The sequence below is a fragment of the Oncorhynchus masou genome, unplaced genomic scaffold (assembly GCF_036934945.1).
Source record: "Oncorhynchus masou masou isolate Uvic2021 unplaced genomic scaffold, UVic_Omas_1.1 unplaced_scaffold_539, whole genome shotgun sequence".
Classification (NCBI taxonomy): Eukaryota; Metazoa; Chordata; class Actinopteri; order Salmoniformes; family Salmonidae; genus Oncorhynchus; species Oncorhynchus masou.
In genome coordinates this window covers 355,101-368,021 of record NW_027011801.1, presented here as the reverse complement: position 1 = coordinate 368,021, position 12,921 = coordinate 355,101, and the positions used below count along the sequence as shown (strand labels likewise).

The 12,921-nt window shown below is 43.0% G+C and overlaps 1 protein-coding gene across 14 annotated transcripts in view; it reads left to right on the top strand.

Annotated features, from left to right (window-relative positions):
* The window catches only part of LOC135535968 (pantothenate kinase 2, mitochondrial-like), a 28,648-nt gene extending 15,963 nt beyond the window's left edge, over positions 1 to 12,685 (top strand). For 2 of the 14 annotated variants that reach the window (XM_064962369.1, XM_064962371.1), the window contains exons 4-8: positions 455 to 705; positions 5,182 to 5,358; positions 5,715 to 5,838; positions 6,825 to 6,950; positions 9,320 to 12,685. In XM_064962369.1, the coding sequence (XP_064818441.1) occupies positions 455 to 705; positions 5,182 to 5,358; positions 5,715 to 5,838; positions 6,825 to 6,950; positions 9,320 to 9,370 (729 nt within the window). In that variant the 3' untranslated portion in view covers positions 9,371 to 12,685. The remainder of the gene's footprint in view (positions 1 to 454; positions 706 to 5,181; positions 5,359 to 5,714; positions 5,839 to 6,824; positions 6,951 to 9,319) is intronic. The other 12 variants (XR_010454925.1, XR_010454916.1, XR_010454920.1 and 9 more) reach the window with 12 other exon arrangements.
* Positions 12,686 to 12,921: the final 236 nt, after the last annotated feature.

The following is a 12,921-nucleotide window of genomic DNA, read 5'->3' as shown; positions in this document are numbered from 1 at the left end:
ATGGCTGACCTCCTCTCTCCTCAGATGGCTGACCTCCTCTCCTCTCTCCTCAGATGGCTGACCTCCTCTCCTCTCTCCTCAGATGGCTGACCTCCTCTCCTCTCTCCTCAGATGGCTGACCTCCTCTCCTCAGATGGCTGACCTCCTCTCCTCAGATGGCTGAACTCCTCCTCAGATGGCTGACCTCCTCTCCTCACATGGCTGACCTCCTCTCTCCTCAGGTGGCTGACCTCCTCTCCTCAGATGGCTGACCTCCTCTCCTCAGATGGCTGACCTCCTCTCCTCTCTCCTCAGATGGCTGACCTCCTCTCCTCTCTCCTCAGATGGCTGACCTCCTCTCCTCTCTCCTCAGATGGCTGACCTCCTCTTTTCAGATGGCTGACCTCCTCTCCTCTCTCCTCAGATGGCTGACCTCCTCTCCTCAGATGGCTGACCTCCTCTCCTCTCTCCTCAGATGGCTGACCTCCAGCTGCTGAAGCTAGATGAGCTGGACTGTCTGATACGTGGTGTGCTCTACATAGACTCAGTGGTGTCCAGTCCTTCAGAGTGTTACTACTATGAGAACCCTACAGACCCTGAACACTGTGTCCAGAAACCCTTCACTCTGGAGAACCCTTACCCTCTGCTGCTGGTCAACATCGGCTCTGGCGTCAGCATTCTGGCCGTCTACTCCAAGAACAACTACAAACGAGTAACCGGGACCAGGTCAGTGGGTGGTCGAGTCTATCACCTGAGTCTATTAACCACATTCAATCCCCCCCCCCCCCCCAAAAAAAAAGATATAGACGTACATTTGTGTTCTATTTCCTGCTGTGATTTAATTTCCTATTTTACATCACTTCACTGGTTTGTTTTGTAACATGTAGCCGAGGCTGAAGGGGGATAAAAGTGAAGCACTTCCTCTTCAGAGATGTTTTTCTCTACATGTTGAAAAGGGGGCCAAGTTGTACCGTGAACCTGTGAAATGGTTTAGCGTTTTGAACTGACTTGTATTAGCCTATAGGTCGTTGCCAATAAAAGATCACAATAAGATGCACAGCGTTCGATTTGGCTGCTGGGGGGCAGGTGGCAGACCCCCTCCCAGCTCCGCTAAAACCATTGACAACTAGGCCTTGGTTTATAATGGCGCCGGGGGGGGGGGGTGGCTACCATTTTACGGTTGGCTACCATTTTTTGCTTCTCCGAGCCCAAATCCCCATCATTCACGTGAAGAAAAGACGTGGAAAATAAACTGGATGAGCTCTGTTTGAGACTATCATACCGACAGGACATTTAAAAACCGTAATATCTTGTGTTTCACCGAGTCGTAGCTGAACGACGACATGGATAATATTAATTTGGCTGTGTTTTCTGTGGATCGGCAGGACAGAACAGCTACGTCTGGTAAGACGAGGGGTGGTGGTCTGTATCTATTTGTCAATAAAAGCTGGTTTGTGATGTCTAATATTAAAGAAGTCTCAAGGTATTGCTCGTCTGAGGTAGAGTACCTCATGATAAGCTGTAGACCACACTATCTACCAAGAGTTTTATCTATTTACCATCTGTTTTACCTTCCATCTACCAGCATGTCACAGAGGAGAAGAAATTCTAGACTACCTTTACTCCACACACAGACGTGTGCAAAGCTCTCCCTCGCCCTCCATTTGGCAAATCTGACCATAATTCTATTCTCCTGATTTCTGCTTACAAGCACAATCTCAAGCAGGAAGTACCAGTGACTCGCTCAATAAGGAAGTGGTAAGATGACGCGGATGCTACGCTACCGGACTGTTTTGCTAGCACAGACTGGAATACGTTCCGGGATTCATCCAATGGCATTGAGGAATACACCATCTCAGTCGCGGCTTCATTAATTAGTGCATTGACGACGATGTCCCCACAGTGACCATACCTACATATCCCAACCAGAAGCCATGGAGACCTTTAACCTTTAACACAGGTAAACATTCATAAGGCCACGAGTCCAGATGGATTACCAGGACGTGCACTCAAAGCAATGCACATACCAACTGGCAAGTGTCTTCACTGACATGTTCAACCTCTCTCTGACTGAGTCTGTAGTACCTGTTTCAAGCAGACCACCATAGTCCCTGTGCCCAAAGCTAATAACAGATCAGTCAATATGGCTAGTTAACAAGCTAATAGCAGATCATGTCAATATGGCTAGTTAACAAACTAATAGCAGATCAGTCAATATGGCTAGTTAACAAGCTAATAACAGATCAGTCAATATGGCTAGTTAACAAGCTAATAGCAGATCAGTCAATATGGCTAGTTAACAAGCTAATAGCAGATCAGTCAATATGGCTAGTTAACAAGCTAATAGCAGATCAGTCAATATGGCTAGTTAACAAGCTAATAGCAGATCAGTCAATATGGCTAGTTAACAAGCTAATAGCAGATCAGTCAATATGGCTAGTTAACAAGCTAATAGCAGATCAGTCAATATGGCTAGTTAACAAGCTAATAGCAGATCAGTCAATATGGCTAGTTAACAAGCTAATAGCAGATCAGTCAATATGGCTAGTTAACAAGCTAATAGCAGATCAGTCAATATGGCTAGTTAACAAGCTAATAGCAGATCAGTCAATATGGCTAGTTAACAAGCTAATAGCAGATCAGTCAATATGGCTAGTTAACAAGCTAATAGCAGATCAGTCAATATGGCTAGTTAACAAGCTAATAGCAGATCAGTCAATATGGCTAGTTAACAAGCTAATAGCAGATCAGTCAATATGGCTAGTTAACAAGCTAATAGCAGATCAGTCAATATGGCTAGTTAACAAGCTAATAGCAGATCAGTCAATATGGCTAGTTAACAAGCTAATAGCAGATCAGTCAATATGGCTAGTTAACAAGCTAATAGCAGATCAGTCAATATGGCTAGTTAACAAGCTAATAGCAGATCAGTCAATATGGCTAGTTAACAAGCTAATAGCAGATCAGTCAATATGGCTAGTTAACAAGCTAATAGCAGATCAGTCAATATGGCTAGTTAACAAGCTAATAGCAGATCAGTCAATATGGCTAGTTAACAAGCTAATAGCAGATCAGTCAATATGGCTAGTTAACAAGCTAATAGCAGATCAGTCAATATGGCTAGTTAACAAGCTAATAGCAGATCAGTCAATATGGCTAGTTAACAAGCTAATAGCAGATCAGTCAATATGGCTAGTTAACAAGCTAATAGCAGATCAGTCAATATGGCTAGTTAACAAGCTAATAGCAGATCAGTCAATATGGCTAGTTAACAAGCTAATAGCAGATCAGTCAATATGGCTAGTTAACAAGCTAATAGCAGATCAGTCAATATGGCTAGTTAACAAGCTAATAGCAGATCAGTCAATATGGCTAGTTAACAAGCTAATAGCAGATCAGTCAATATGGCTAGTTAACAAGCTAATAGCAGATCAGTCAATATGGCTAGTTAACAAGCTAATAGCAGATCAGTCAATATGGCTAGTTAACAAGCTAATAGCAGATCAGTCAATATGGCTAGTTAACAAGCTAATAGCAGATCAGTCAATATGGCTAGTTAACAAGCTAATAGCAGATCAGTCAATATGGCTAGTTAACAAGCTAATAGCAGATCAGTCAATATGGCTAGTTAACAAGCTAATAGCAGATCAGTCAATATGGCTAGTTAACAAGCTAATAGCAGATCAGTCAATATGGCTAGTTAACAAGCTAATAGCAGATCAGTCAATATGGCTAGTTAACAAGCTAATAGCAGATCAGTCAATATGGCTAGTTAACAAGCTAATAGCAGATCAGTCAATATGGCTAGTTAACAAGCTAATAGCAGATCAGTCAATATGGCTAGTTAACAAGCTAATAGCAGATCAGTCAATATGGCTAGTTAACAAGCTAATAGCAGATCAGTCAATATGGCTAGTTAACAAGCTAATAGCAGATCAGTCAATATGGCTAGTTAACAAGCTAATAGCAGATCAGTCAATATGGCTAGTTAACAAGCTAATAGCAGATCAGTCAATATGGCTAGTTAACAAGCTAATAGCAGATCATTCAATATGGCTAGTTAACAAGCTAATAGCAGATCAGTCAATATGGCTAGTTAACAAGCTAATAGCAGATCAGTCAATATGGCTAGTTAACAAGCTAATAGCAGATCAGTCAATATGGCTAGTTAACAAGCTAATAGCAGATCAGTCAATATGGCTAGTTAACAAGCTAATAGCAGATCAGTCAATATGGCTAGTTAACAAGCTAATAGCAGATCAGTCAATATGGCTAGTTAACAAGCTAATAGCAGATCAGTCAATATGGCTAGTTAACAAGCTAATAGCAGATCAGTCAATATGGCTAGTTAACAAGCTAATAGCAGATCAGTCAATGTGGCTAGTTAACCAGCTAATAACAGATCAGTCAATATGGCTAGTTAACAAGCTAATAACAGATCAGTCAATATGGCTAGTTAACAAGCTAATAACAGATCAGTCAATATGGCTAGTTAACAAGCTAATAACAGATCAGTCAATATGGCTAGTTAACCAGCTAATAACAGATCAGTCAATATGGCTAGTTAACAAGCTAATAGCAGATCAGTCAATATGGATAGTTAACAAGCTAATAGCAGATCAGTCAATATGGATAGTTAACAAGCTAATAGCAGATCAGTCAATATGGCTAGTTAACAAGCTAATAACAGATCAGTCAATATGGCTAGTTAACAAACTAATAGCACTCCTTGTGTTCTGACAGGATATGGGAGCTCAACCAGACTGGTAGCCAGGCTATGGGAGCTCAACCAGACTGGTAGCCAGGCTATGGGAGCTCAACCAGACTGGTAGCCAGGCTATGGGAGCTCAACCAGACTGGTAGCCAGGCTATGGGAGCTCCCCTTGCCTCTGTCCTTGGTAGTTTTCCGGTCTGGCACATGACTGCTCAGGCCCTGTCTGTGTGCTGCATGGCTAGAGGCAGGAGGGGACACGGAGCGGTTTCTCTTAGATTCTGATCTTAGGACAGATTTTGAATTTCCACCACCATTCGTTGAGGTTTAGGATTGGGAGAGGGGAAGCTGATCCTAGATCTGTACCTAGGGGAAACGCCCCCCCCCTTGGAGCCTAGGAAAGAGGGGCCTGGAACATTTTGGAGTGATTTCTAAGAATATGGTGGTAGGTTACTACAGGTTGTAACCGTGTCCTGTTTTTCCCCATGCAGTCTGGGTGGAGGGACATTCCTGGGGCTGTGCTGTTTACTGACAGGCTGCTCCAGCTTTGAGGAGGCTCTGGAGATGGCGTCGCAGGGGGAGAGCACGCACGTGGATAAGCTAGTACGGGACATCTACGGGGGGGACTACGAGCGCTTCGGCCTCCCCGGCTGGGCTGTGGCCTCCAGGTAAAACCGTTAGCAGTACCCGGGGTGTATTCATTAGTGCACATCGTAGCAAAATGTTTTGCAACAGGTAGCCTAGCGTTTTAAGAACGTTTGGTCAGTAATGGAAAGGTTGCTGGTTCGAATCTCGGAGCCGACTAACTGAAGAATATGTCTGTGCCGTTGAGCAAGGCACTTAAACCTAATTGCTCTTGTAAGTTGCTCTGGACATGATGTAGTTCTGCCTTGTAGTTTTAGAAACATGATGTATTTCTGCCTTGTAGTTTTGGGAACATGATGTATTTCTGCCTTGTAGTTTTGGGAACATGATGTATTTCTGCCTTGTAGTTTTAGAAACATGATGTATTTCTGCCTTGTAGTTTTGGGAACATGGTGTGTAAAGAGAAGCGGGAGTCCATTTCTAAAGAGGACCTAGCCAGAGCCACCCTGGTCTCCATCACCAACAACATTGGCTCCATCACCAGGATGGTTGCGCTCAACGAGGTACTTCACAATGCACCCTATTCCCTATATAGTGCATCACCAGGGCCCTGGTCAATAGTAGTGCACTATATCTAAACTGCCGTAGTGTATTTGTACAATTTGAAATTGTGAATAAATATAGTGGTAATAAAATATAGGAAACAGGCTGCCGTTTCAGGCGCTGTTCGCATGTTGTGGCGGTATAGTGCACACTGCTTTGAAGACGATGGAAAGACAATGGAGACAGAAACATCACACAGAGATGTGTTCAGGGGGCTGGATGTTCAGAGGATGTTCAGGGGGCGCTGGATGTTCAGGGGGCGCTGGATGTTCAGGGGGCGCTGGATGTTCAGGGGGGCGCTGGATGTTCTCTCTTTGCCTTCAGCCTCTTTATGATGCTGCCTTGTGGAATCTGGATCAAGCAGCATTGTACAGGGCTATGAAGGCACTGAGCTCTGCTTCAGCCAGTCTGCTTCAGCCAGTCTGCTTCAGCCTCTTCTTCAGCCAGTCTGCTTCAGCCTCTGCTTCAGCCTCTGCTTCAGCCAGTCTGCTTCAGCCTCTGCTTCAGCCTCTGCTTCAGCCTCTGCTTCAGCCAGTCTGCTTCAGCCTCTGCTTCAGCCAGTCTGCTTCAGCCTCTGCTTCAGCCAGTCTGCTTCAGCCTCTGCTTCAGCCTCTGCTTCAGCCAGTCTGCTTCAGCCTCTGCTTCAGCCAGTCTTCTTCAGCCTCTTCTTCAGCCTCTGCTTCAGCCAGTCTGCTTCAGCCTCTGCTTCAGCCTCTGCTTCAGCCTCTGCTTCAGCCTCTGCTTCAGCCAGTCTGCATTGAAACTTGTTTTATTTTTCATGTCTGTTATTGATTTGAGAAATTAAACTTAATCTTAAAATATTTATATGAATATCAGGTTGAAATGACCCATTTGTAATCATCTGTTTTACAACCATGAGGTGATAAGAAAAATAAGTGTTCCTAATGACCTGTACCCCCCCACCCCCGTTTGTGTTTCTGTTCAGAACATTGAGAGGGTGGTGTTCGTAGGGAACTTCCTGAGGGTGAACACCCTGTCCATGAAGCTGCTGGCCTACGCCATGGATTACTGGTCTAAAGGCCAGCTGAAAGCCCTGTTCCTCAGACACGAGGTAAGACTGTCTACTGGCCTGAAAGCCCTGTTCCTCAGACACGAGGTAAGACTGTCTACTGGTCTGAAAGCCCTGTTCCTCAGACACGAGGTAAGACTGTCTACTGGCCTGAAAGCCCTGTTCCTCAGACACGAGGTAAGACGGTCTACTGGTCTGAAAGCCCTGTTCCTCAGACACGAGGTAAGACGGTCTACTGGCCTGAAAGCCCTGTTCCTCAGACACGAGGTAAGACTGTCTACTGGTCTGACTTTTTCCACATTTTGTTACGTTACAAGGTGATTTAATAATCCTTTTCTACACAAAATACTCTTGTCAAAGGTGAAGAACATTTTGAACATTTGTAAAACAGTGTAAGATTAAACACGATCTTGATTACATCAGTATTCAACCCCCTGTGTCAATACATATTGGCAGTAACTATAACTATAACTTTCTGGATAAGTCTCTTTAAGAGCTTTGCACACCTGGATTGTACAATAATTATTTTTAAATTATTGTATTATTTTAAAAATTGGTTGTTGATCAATGCTAGACAACCATTTTCAAGTTTTGCCATATATTTTCAAGCTGATTTAAGTCAAAACTGTAACTAGGCCACTAGGGAACATTCAGTGTCATCTTGGTAAGCGACTCCATTGTAGATTTGGCCTTGTGTTGTAGGTTATCGTCCTGCTGAAAGGGAAATTTGTTTCCCAGTGTCTGTTGGAAAGCAGACTGAACCAGGTTTTCCTCTGGCTGTGCTTAGCTCTAGTCCATTTCTTTTTATCCTAAAAAAAACTCCCCAATCCTTGCCGATGACAAGGATACCCATAACATAATCAATCAAATGTATTTATAGAGCCCTTTTCACATCTGCAGATGTCTCAAAGTGCTGTACAGAAACACAATCTAAAACTCCAAACACCAAGCAATGCAGGTGTAGAAGCACGGTGGCTAGGGAAAACTCCCTTGAAAGGCAGGAATTTAGGAAGAAACCTAGAGAGGAACCAGGCTCTGAGGGGAGGCCGGTCCTCTATTGGCCCAGTGGAAATTTATAAGACTACATTGTTTTTCAATGTCAAAATTGGTGGAGATTTATAAGAGTACATGGCCATTTAGGCCAGATTGTTCTTCAAGATGTTCAAATGTTCATAGATGACCAGCAGGATCAAATAATAATCAGTGATTGTAGAGGGTGGAACAGGTCAGCACCTTGGGAGTAAATGTCAGTTGGCTTTTTATATTAGCAACCACTATGCTTGAAAATATTGAGTGGTACTAAGTGATGTTGTCTTAGATTTGCCCCAAACATAACGCTTTGTATTCAGGACACAAAGTTAATTTCTTTGCCAATTTTTTTTAGCAGTATTACTTTAGTGCCTTGTTGCAAACAGGGTGAGTTTTAAGGAATATTTTTATTCTGTACAGGCTTCCTTCTTTTCACTCTTGTCATTTAGGTTAGTATTGTGGAGTAACTACAATGTTGTTGATCCATCCTCACTTTTCTCCAATCACAGCCATTAAACTATAACTGTTTTAAAATCACCATTGGTCTCATGGTGAAATCCCTGAGCGGTTTCCTTCCTCTCCGGCAACTGAGTTGGGAAGGACGCCTGTATCTTTGTAGTGACTGGGTGTGTTGATACATCATCCAAGGTGTAATTAATGCCCAACACTTATTGCCGACAGTCCATGACACTTATTATGTGACTTGTTAAGCACGTTTAATTAGGCCGTAAACAAACGGGTTGAATTCTTATTGACTCGAGACATTTCAGGTTTTCATTTTTTTATTAATTTGTAAAATAATTCTACAAACAAAATTCCACTTGGACATTATGGGGTATTGTGATGTCATTATGGGTTATTGTGATGTCATTATGGGGTATTGTGTGTAGACCAGTGACACAACATCTCAATTTAATCCATTTTAAATTCAGGCATAGATTGATTTTTGAATCATAGTTATACAATTGGAAAAACATTACAATACATTTCACAACGTATTCAGTGTGTGCCCTCAGGCCACTACTCTACTACCACATATCTACAACACTAAATCCGTGTGCATCACAACAAAATGTGTAAAAAGTCAAGGGGTGTGAATACTTTGTGAAGGCCCTGTAGACACACATACTGGTAAACGTCATGGGAAGAGGGACTAAAGTAACCCAGTAAGACGAGGTAAAGCTCTTCCTTCCTTGATCAATCCTTGAGACGAGGTAAAGCCCTTCCTTGATCAAGCCTTGAGACGAGGTAAAGCGATGGAACGGAACAACATATTCTCTTGTATATCTGCTCAGTTTGTATTTCAAAACACCGTGAGAAAGTGAGAGATCTGCAGTAAACTAAACTAACATTATAGTTTTTGTTGTTGTTGTTGTCGTCAGGGCTACTTCGGATCAGTCGGGGCTTTGCTGGAACTCCTGGATCCATCCTGATTGCTACGGTGGCCCTGAAGGTCAAACTAGCACTTAAGACCCAAGGACTGCTCTCACCCAAAGCCAGACTCACTCAGACTGTTAAACCAAAGACCGTCCATCCAGCAGGACCTTTACACTTTTATCCTCCACACTCTATTGGTGTGGTGTGCTTGCCTGTACAAGTAGCCAGGTAGGTAGGCTGTATAGTAGACAAGTAGGTAGCCTGTACAAGTAGCCAGGTAGGTATGCTGTATAGTAGACAAGTAGGTAGCCTGTACAAGTAGCCAGGTAGGTAGGCTGTATAGTAGACAAGTAGGTAGCCTGTATAGTAGCCAGGTAGGTAGGCTGTACAAGTAGCCAGGTAGGTAGGCTGTATAGTAGCCAGGTAGGTAGGCTGTACAAGTAGCCAGGTAGGTAGGCTGTATAGTAGACAAGTAGGTAGCCTGTATAGTAGCCAGGTAGGTAGGCTGTACAAGTAGCCAGGTAGGTAGGCTGTATAGTAGCCAGGTAGGTAGGCTGTACAAGTAGCCAGGTAGGTAGGCTGTACAAGTAGCCAGGTAGGTAGGCTGTACAAGTAGCCAGGTAGGTAGCCTGTACAAGTAGCCAGGTAGGTAGGCTGTATAGTAGACAAGTAGGTAGCCTGTATAGTAGCCAGGTAGGTAGGCTGTACAAGTAGCCAGGTAGGTAGGCTGTATAGTAGACAAGTAGGTAGGCTGTATAGTAGACAAGTAGGTATGCTGTATAGTAGACAAGTAGGTAGCCTGTACAAGTAGACAAGTAGGTAGCCTGTACAAGTAGCCAGGTAGGTAGGCTGTACAAGTAGCCAGGTAGGTAGGCTGTACAAGTAGCCAGGTAGGTAGGCTGTATAGTAGACAAGTAGGTAGCCTGTATAGTAGCCAGGTAGGTAGGCTGTACAAGTAGCCAGGTAGGTAGGCTGTATAGTAGACAAGTAGGTAGGCTGTATAGTAGACAAGTAGGTATGCTGTATAGTAGACAAGTAGGTAGCCTGTACAAGTAGCCAGGTAGGTAGGCTGTATAGTAGACAAGTAGGTAGGCTGTACAAGTAGCCAGGTAGGTAGGCTGTACAAGTAGCCAGGAAGGTAGGCTGTATAGTAGACAAGTAGGTATGCTGTATAGTAGACAAGTAGGTAGCCTGTACAAGTAGCCAGGTAGGTAGGCTGTATAGTAGACAAGTAGGTAGGCTGTATAGTAGACAAGTAGGTAGCCAGGTAGGTATGCTGTATAGTAGACAAGTAGGTAGCCTGTACAAGTAGCCAGGTAGGTAGGCTGTATAGTAGACAAGTAGGTAGGCTGTATAGTAGACAAGTAGGTAGCCTGTACAAGTAGCCAGGTAGGTAGGCTGTATAGTAGCCAGGTAGGTAGGCTGTATAGTAGACAAGTAGGTATGCTGTATAGTAGACAAGTAGGTAGCCTGTACAAGTAGCCAGGTAGGTAGGCTGTATAGTAGACAAGTAGGTAGGCTGTATAGTAGACAAGTAGGTAGGCTGTACAAGTAGCCAGGTAGGTAGGCTGTATAGTAGACAAGTAGCCAGGTAGGTAGGCTGTATAGTAGACAAGTAGCCAGGTAGGTAGGCTATACAAGTAGCCAGGTAGGTAGGCTGTATAGTAGACAAGTAGGTAGGCTGTACAAGTAGCCAGGTAGGTAGGCTGTATAAGTAGACAAGTAGCCAGGTAGGTAGGCTGTATAGTAGACAAGTAGGTAGGCTATACAAGTAGCCAGGTAGGTAGGCTGTATAGTAGACAAGTAGCCAGGTAGGTAGGCTGTATAGTAGACAAGTAGCCAGGTAGGTAGGCTGTATAGTAGACAAGTAGCCTGGTCCGTCTGCATACGTTTGACAGGTCTATGAATCCCACCAGGAACGACCACCACTGTTGCCTTAACTGCTGGATAATCACATGTCTGTTTGACATGTTTAATATAATTGCTTGATTGCTCTGTCGCCATCAGCAGCCGATGGCTCAGCTCTAGATGTTGACCTCCATCGAAGGGTCCATGGCTGGGGCCCAATGGGCATTCTACTGGCACTCGCGTCAGGGTTCATTCCAGCCAATACAGGAAGTACATTGACGTTCCGATTCTCTTCGATGCTTTTCATTTAGGAAAATGTGGAATTTGGTTTACTTTCTGAATTGACAGGAATTGTAATGGAATTGATCTCAACCCTGATTTACTGTTACGTTAAATTTATTTTTAATTTTTTACTATTGTTTACTGTGACATTTTTCAGCTCAGCTGCAAAGTAATTGTTACATATTGATGGAAGAGGTTTTGATTGATATCTGATAATGGCAAATGGAATATTTGTGGGTCTGTTTTGGACATAAATGTTAAGTTTTTCACCTAAATGAACTGTTACCAACGAATCTGACTCTTATTCAACTTTAGATGATAGTTAAACATTTAGTCTTTATTCTGCCTTGAGACAATCTCTCCTCTCTCTCTCCCTCTGTCTTGCTCTCTGTCTCTCTCTCTCTGTCTGTCTCTGTCTCGCTCTGTCTCTCGCTGTCTCTCTCTGTCCCTCTCTCGCTGTCTCTCTCTCTGTCTGTCTGTCTCTCTCTCTCCGTCTTGCTCTCTCTCTGTCACTCGCTCTCTCTGTCTCTCTCGCTGTTTCGCTCTGTCTTGCTCTCTGTCTGTCTTCTCCCCCCCATACTAGTTTCAACTGTTGTCATTATTAGGCCTACTTGAACTACTTTTTATTCAGATCACTATGCCAACAGGTACTCTTCCTGGAGTCCTTACACATAACTAAAAATGCATTACAGTTTAAATAAGACACGGTAGTAGACAACACAACACTTTCAGGGATCTGGATCTGCTGTATTTGTGCAGTATAGGGGTTTTAAAGGGGAGTCCTGGGTCGGACTCCCCTTTGCCTCCAGAACACACTGAATTCTTTGAGGCATGGAAACGTTGCTTAATTGGTATCAAGGGACCCTAACGTGTGGCAGGAAAACATTATCCACACCATTACACCACCGCCACCAGCCTGTAATCATATACATGCTTTAGTCCTATCCCAAAGGCAAGTAACGTACACAAGTTGGTTGTGTTCAGTCTCATCAAATCAGCTGTATATCTATACTAGTGCTTCACGTTCAGCTAAATAAATTCTGTTAAGTGCCTGGTATGTTGTAGTCTAGGAAAGGTAGAAATACAGACAATCGTATGAAGACATGCTTTTTTGAAATCAGACCTGTCTTTGACTCCATACACCAAGTTCTCTCTGTTAGTGATGTACAATATACTTTTTATTTTTTTATTATTACTAAATATTTGTAATAAATGTTGTCATATAAATTATTTGAATATCATTTTCTGAGGTGATGCTTATTTATTTGATAATAGCAAATTCTGCAATGGAAATCTACAAGATATGTGTTTTTCGATATGCAAGATTTCGATATAAAATAAGAGGAATAAAAATGTATTTAAAAAAAATAATTTTGGAAGCTGTTACTTTTTTTCTGGGCTGTATCTTTTTGGAAATAGAAGGATCCTATTTATGTTGAATTATTGTTTACATCTTTATTGACGTTATAAGTGCTAG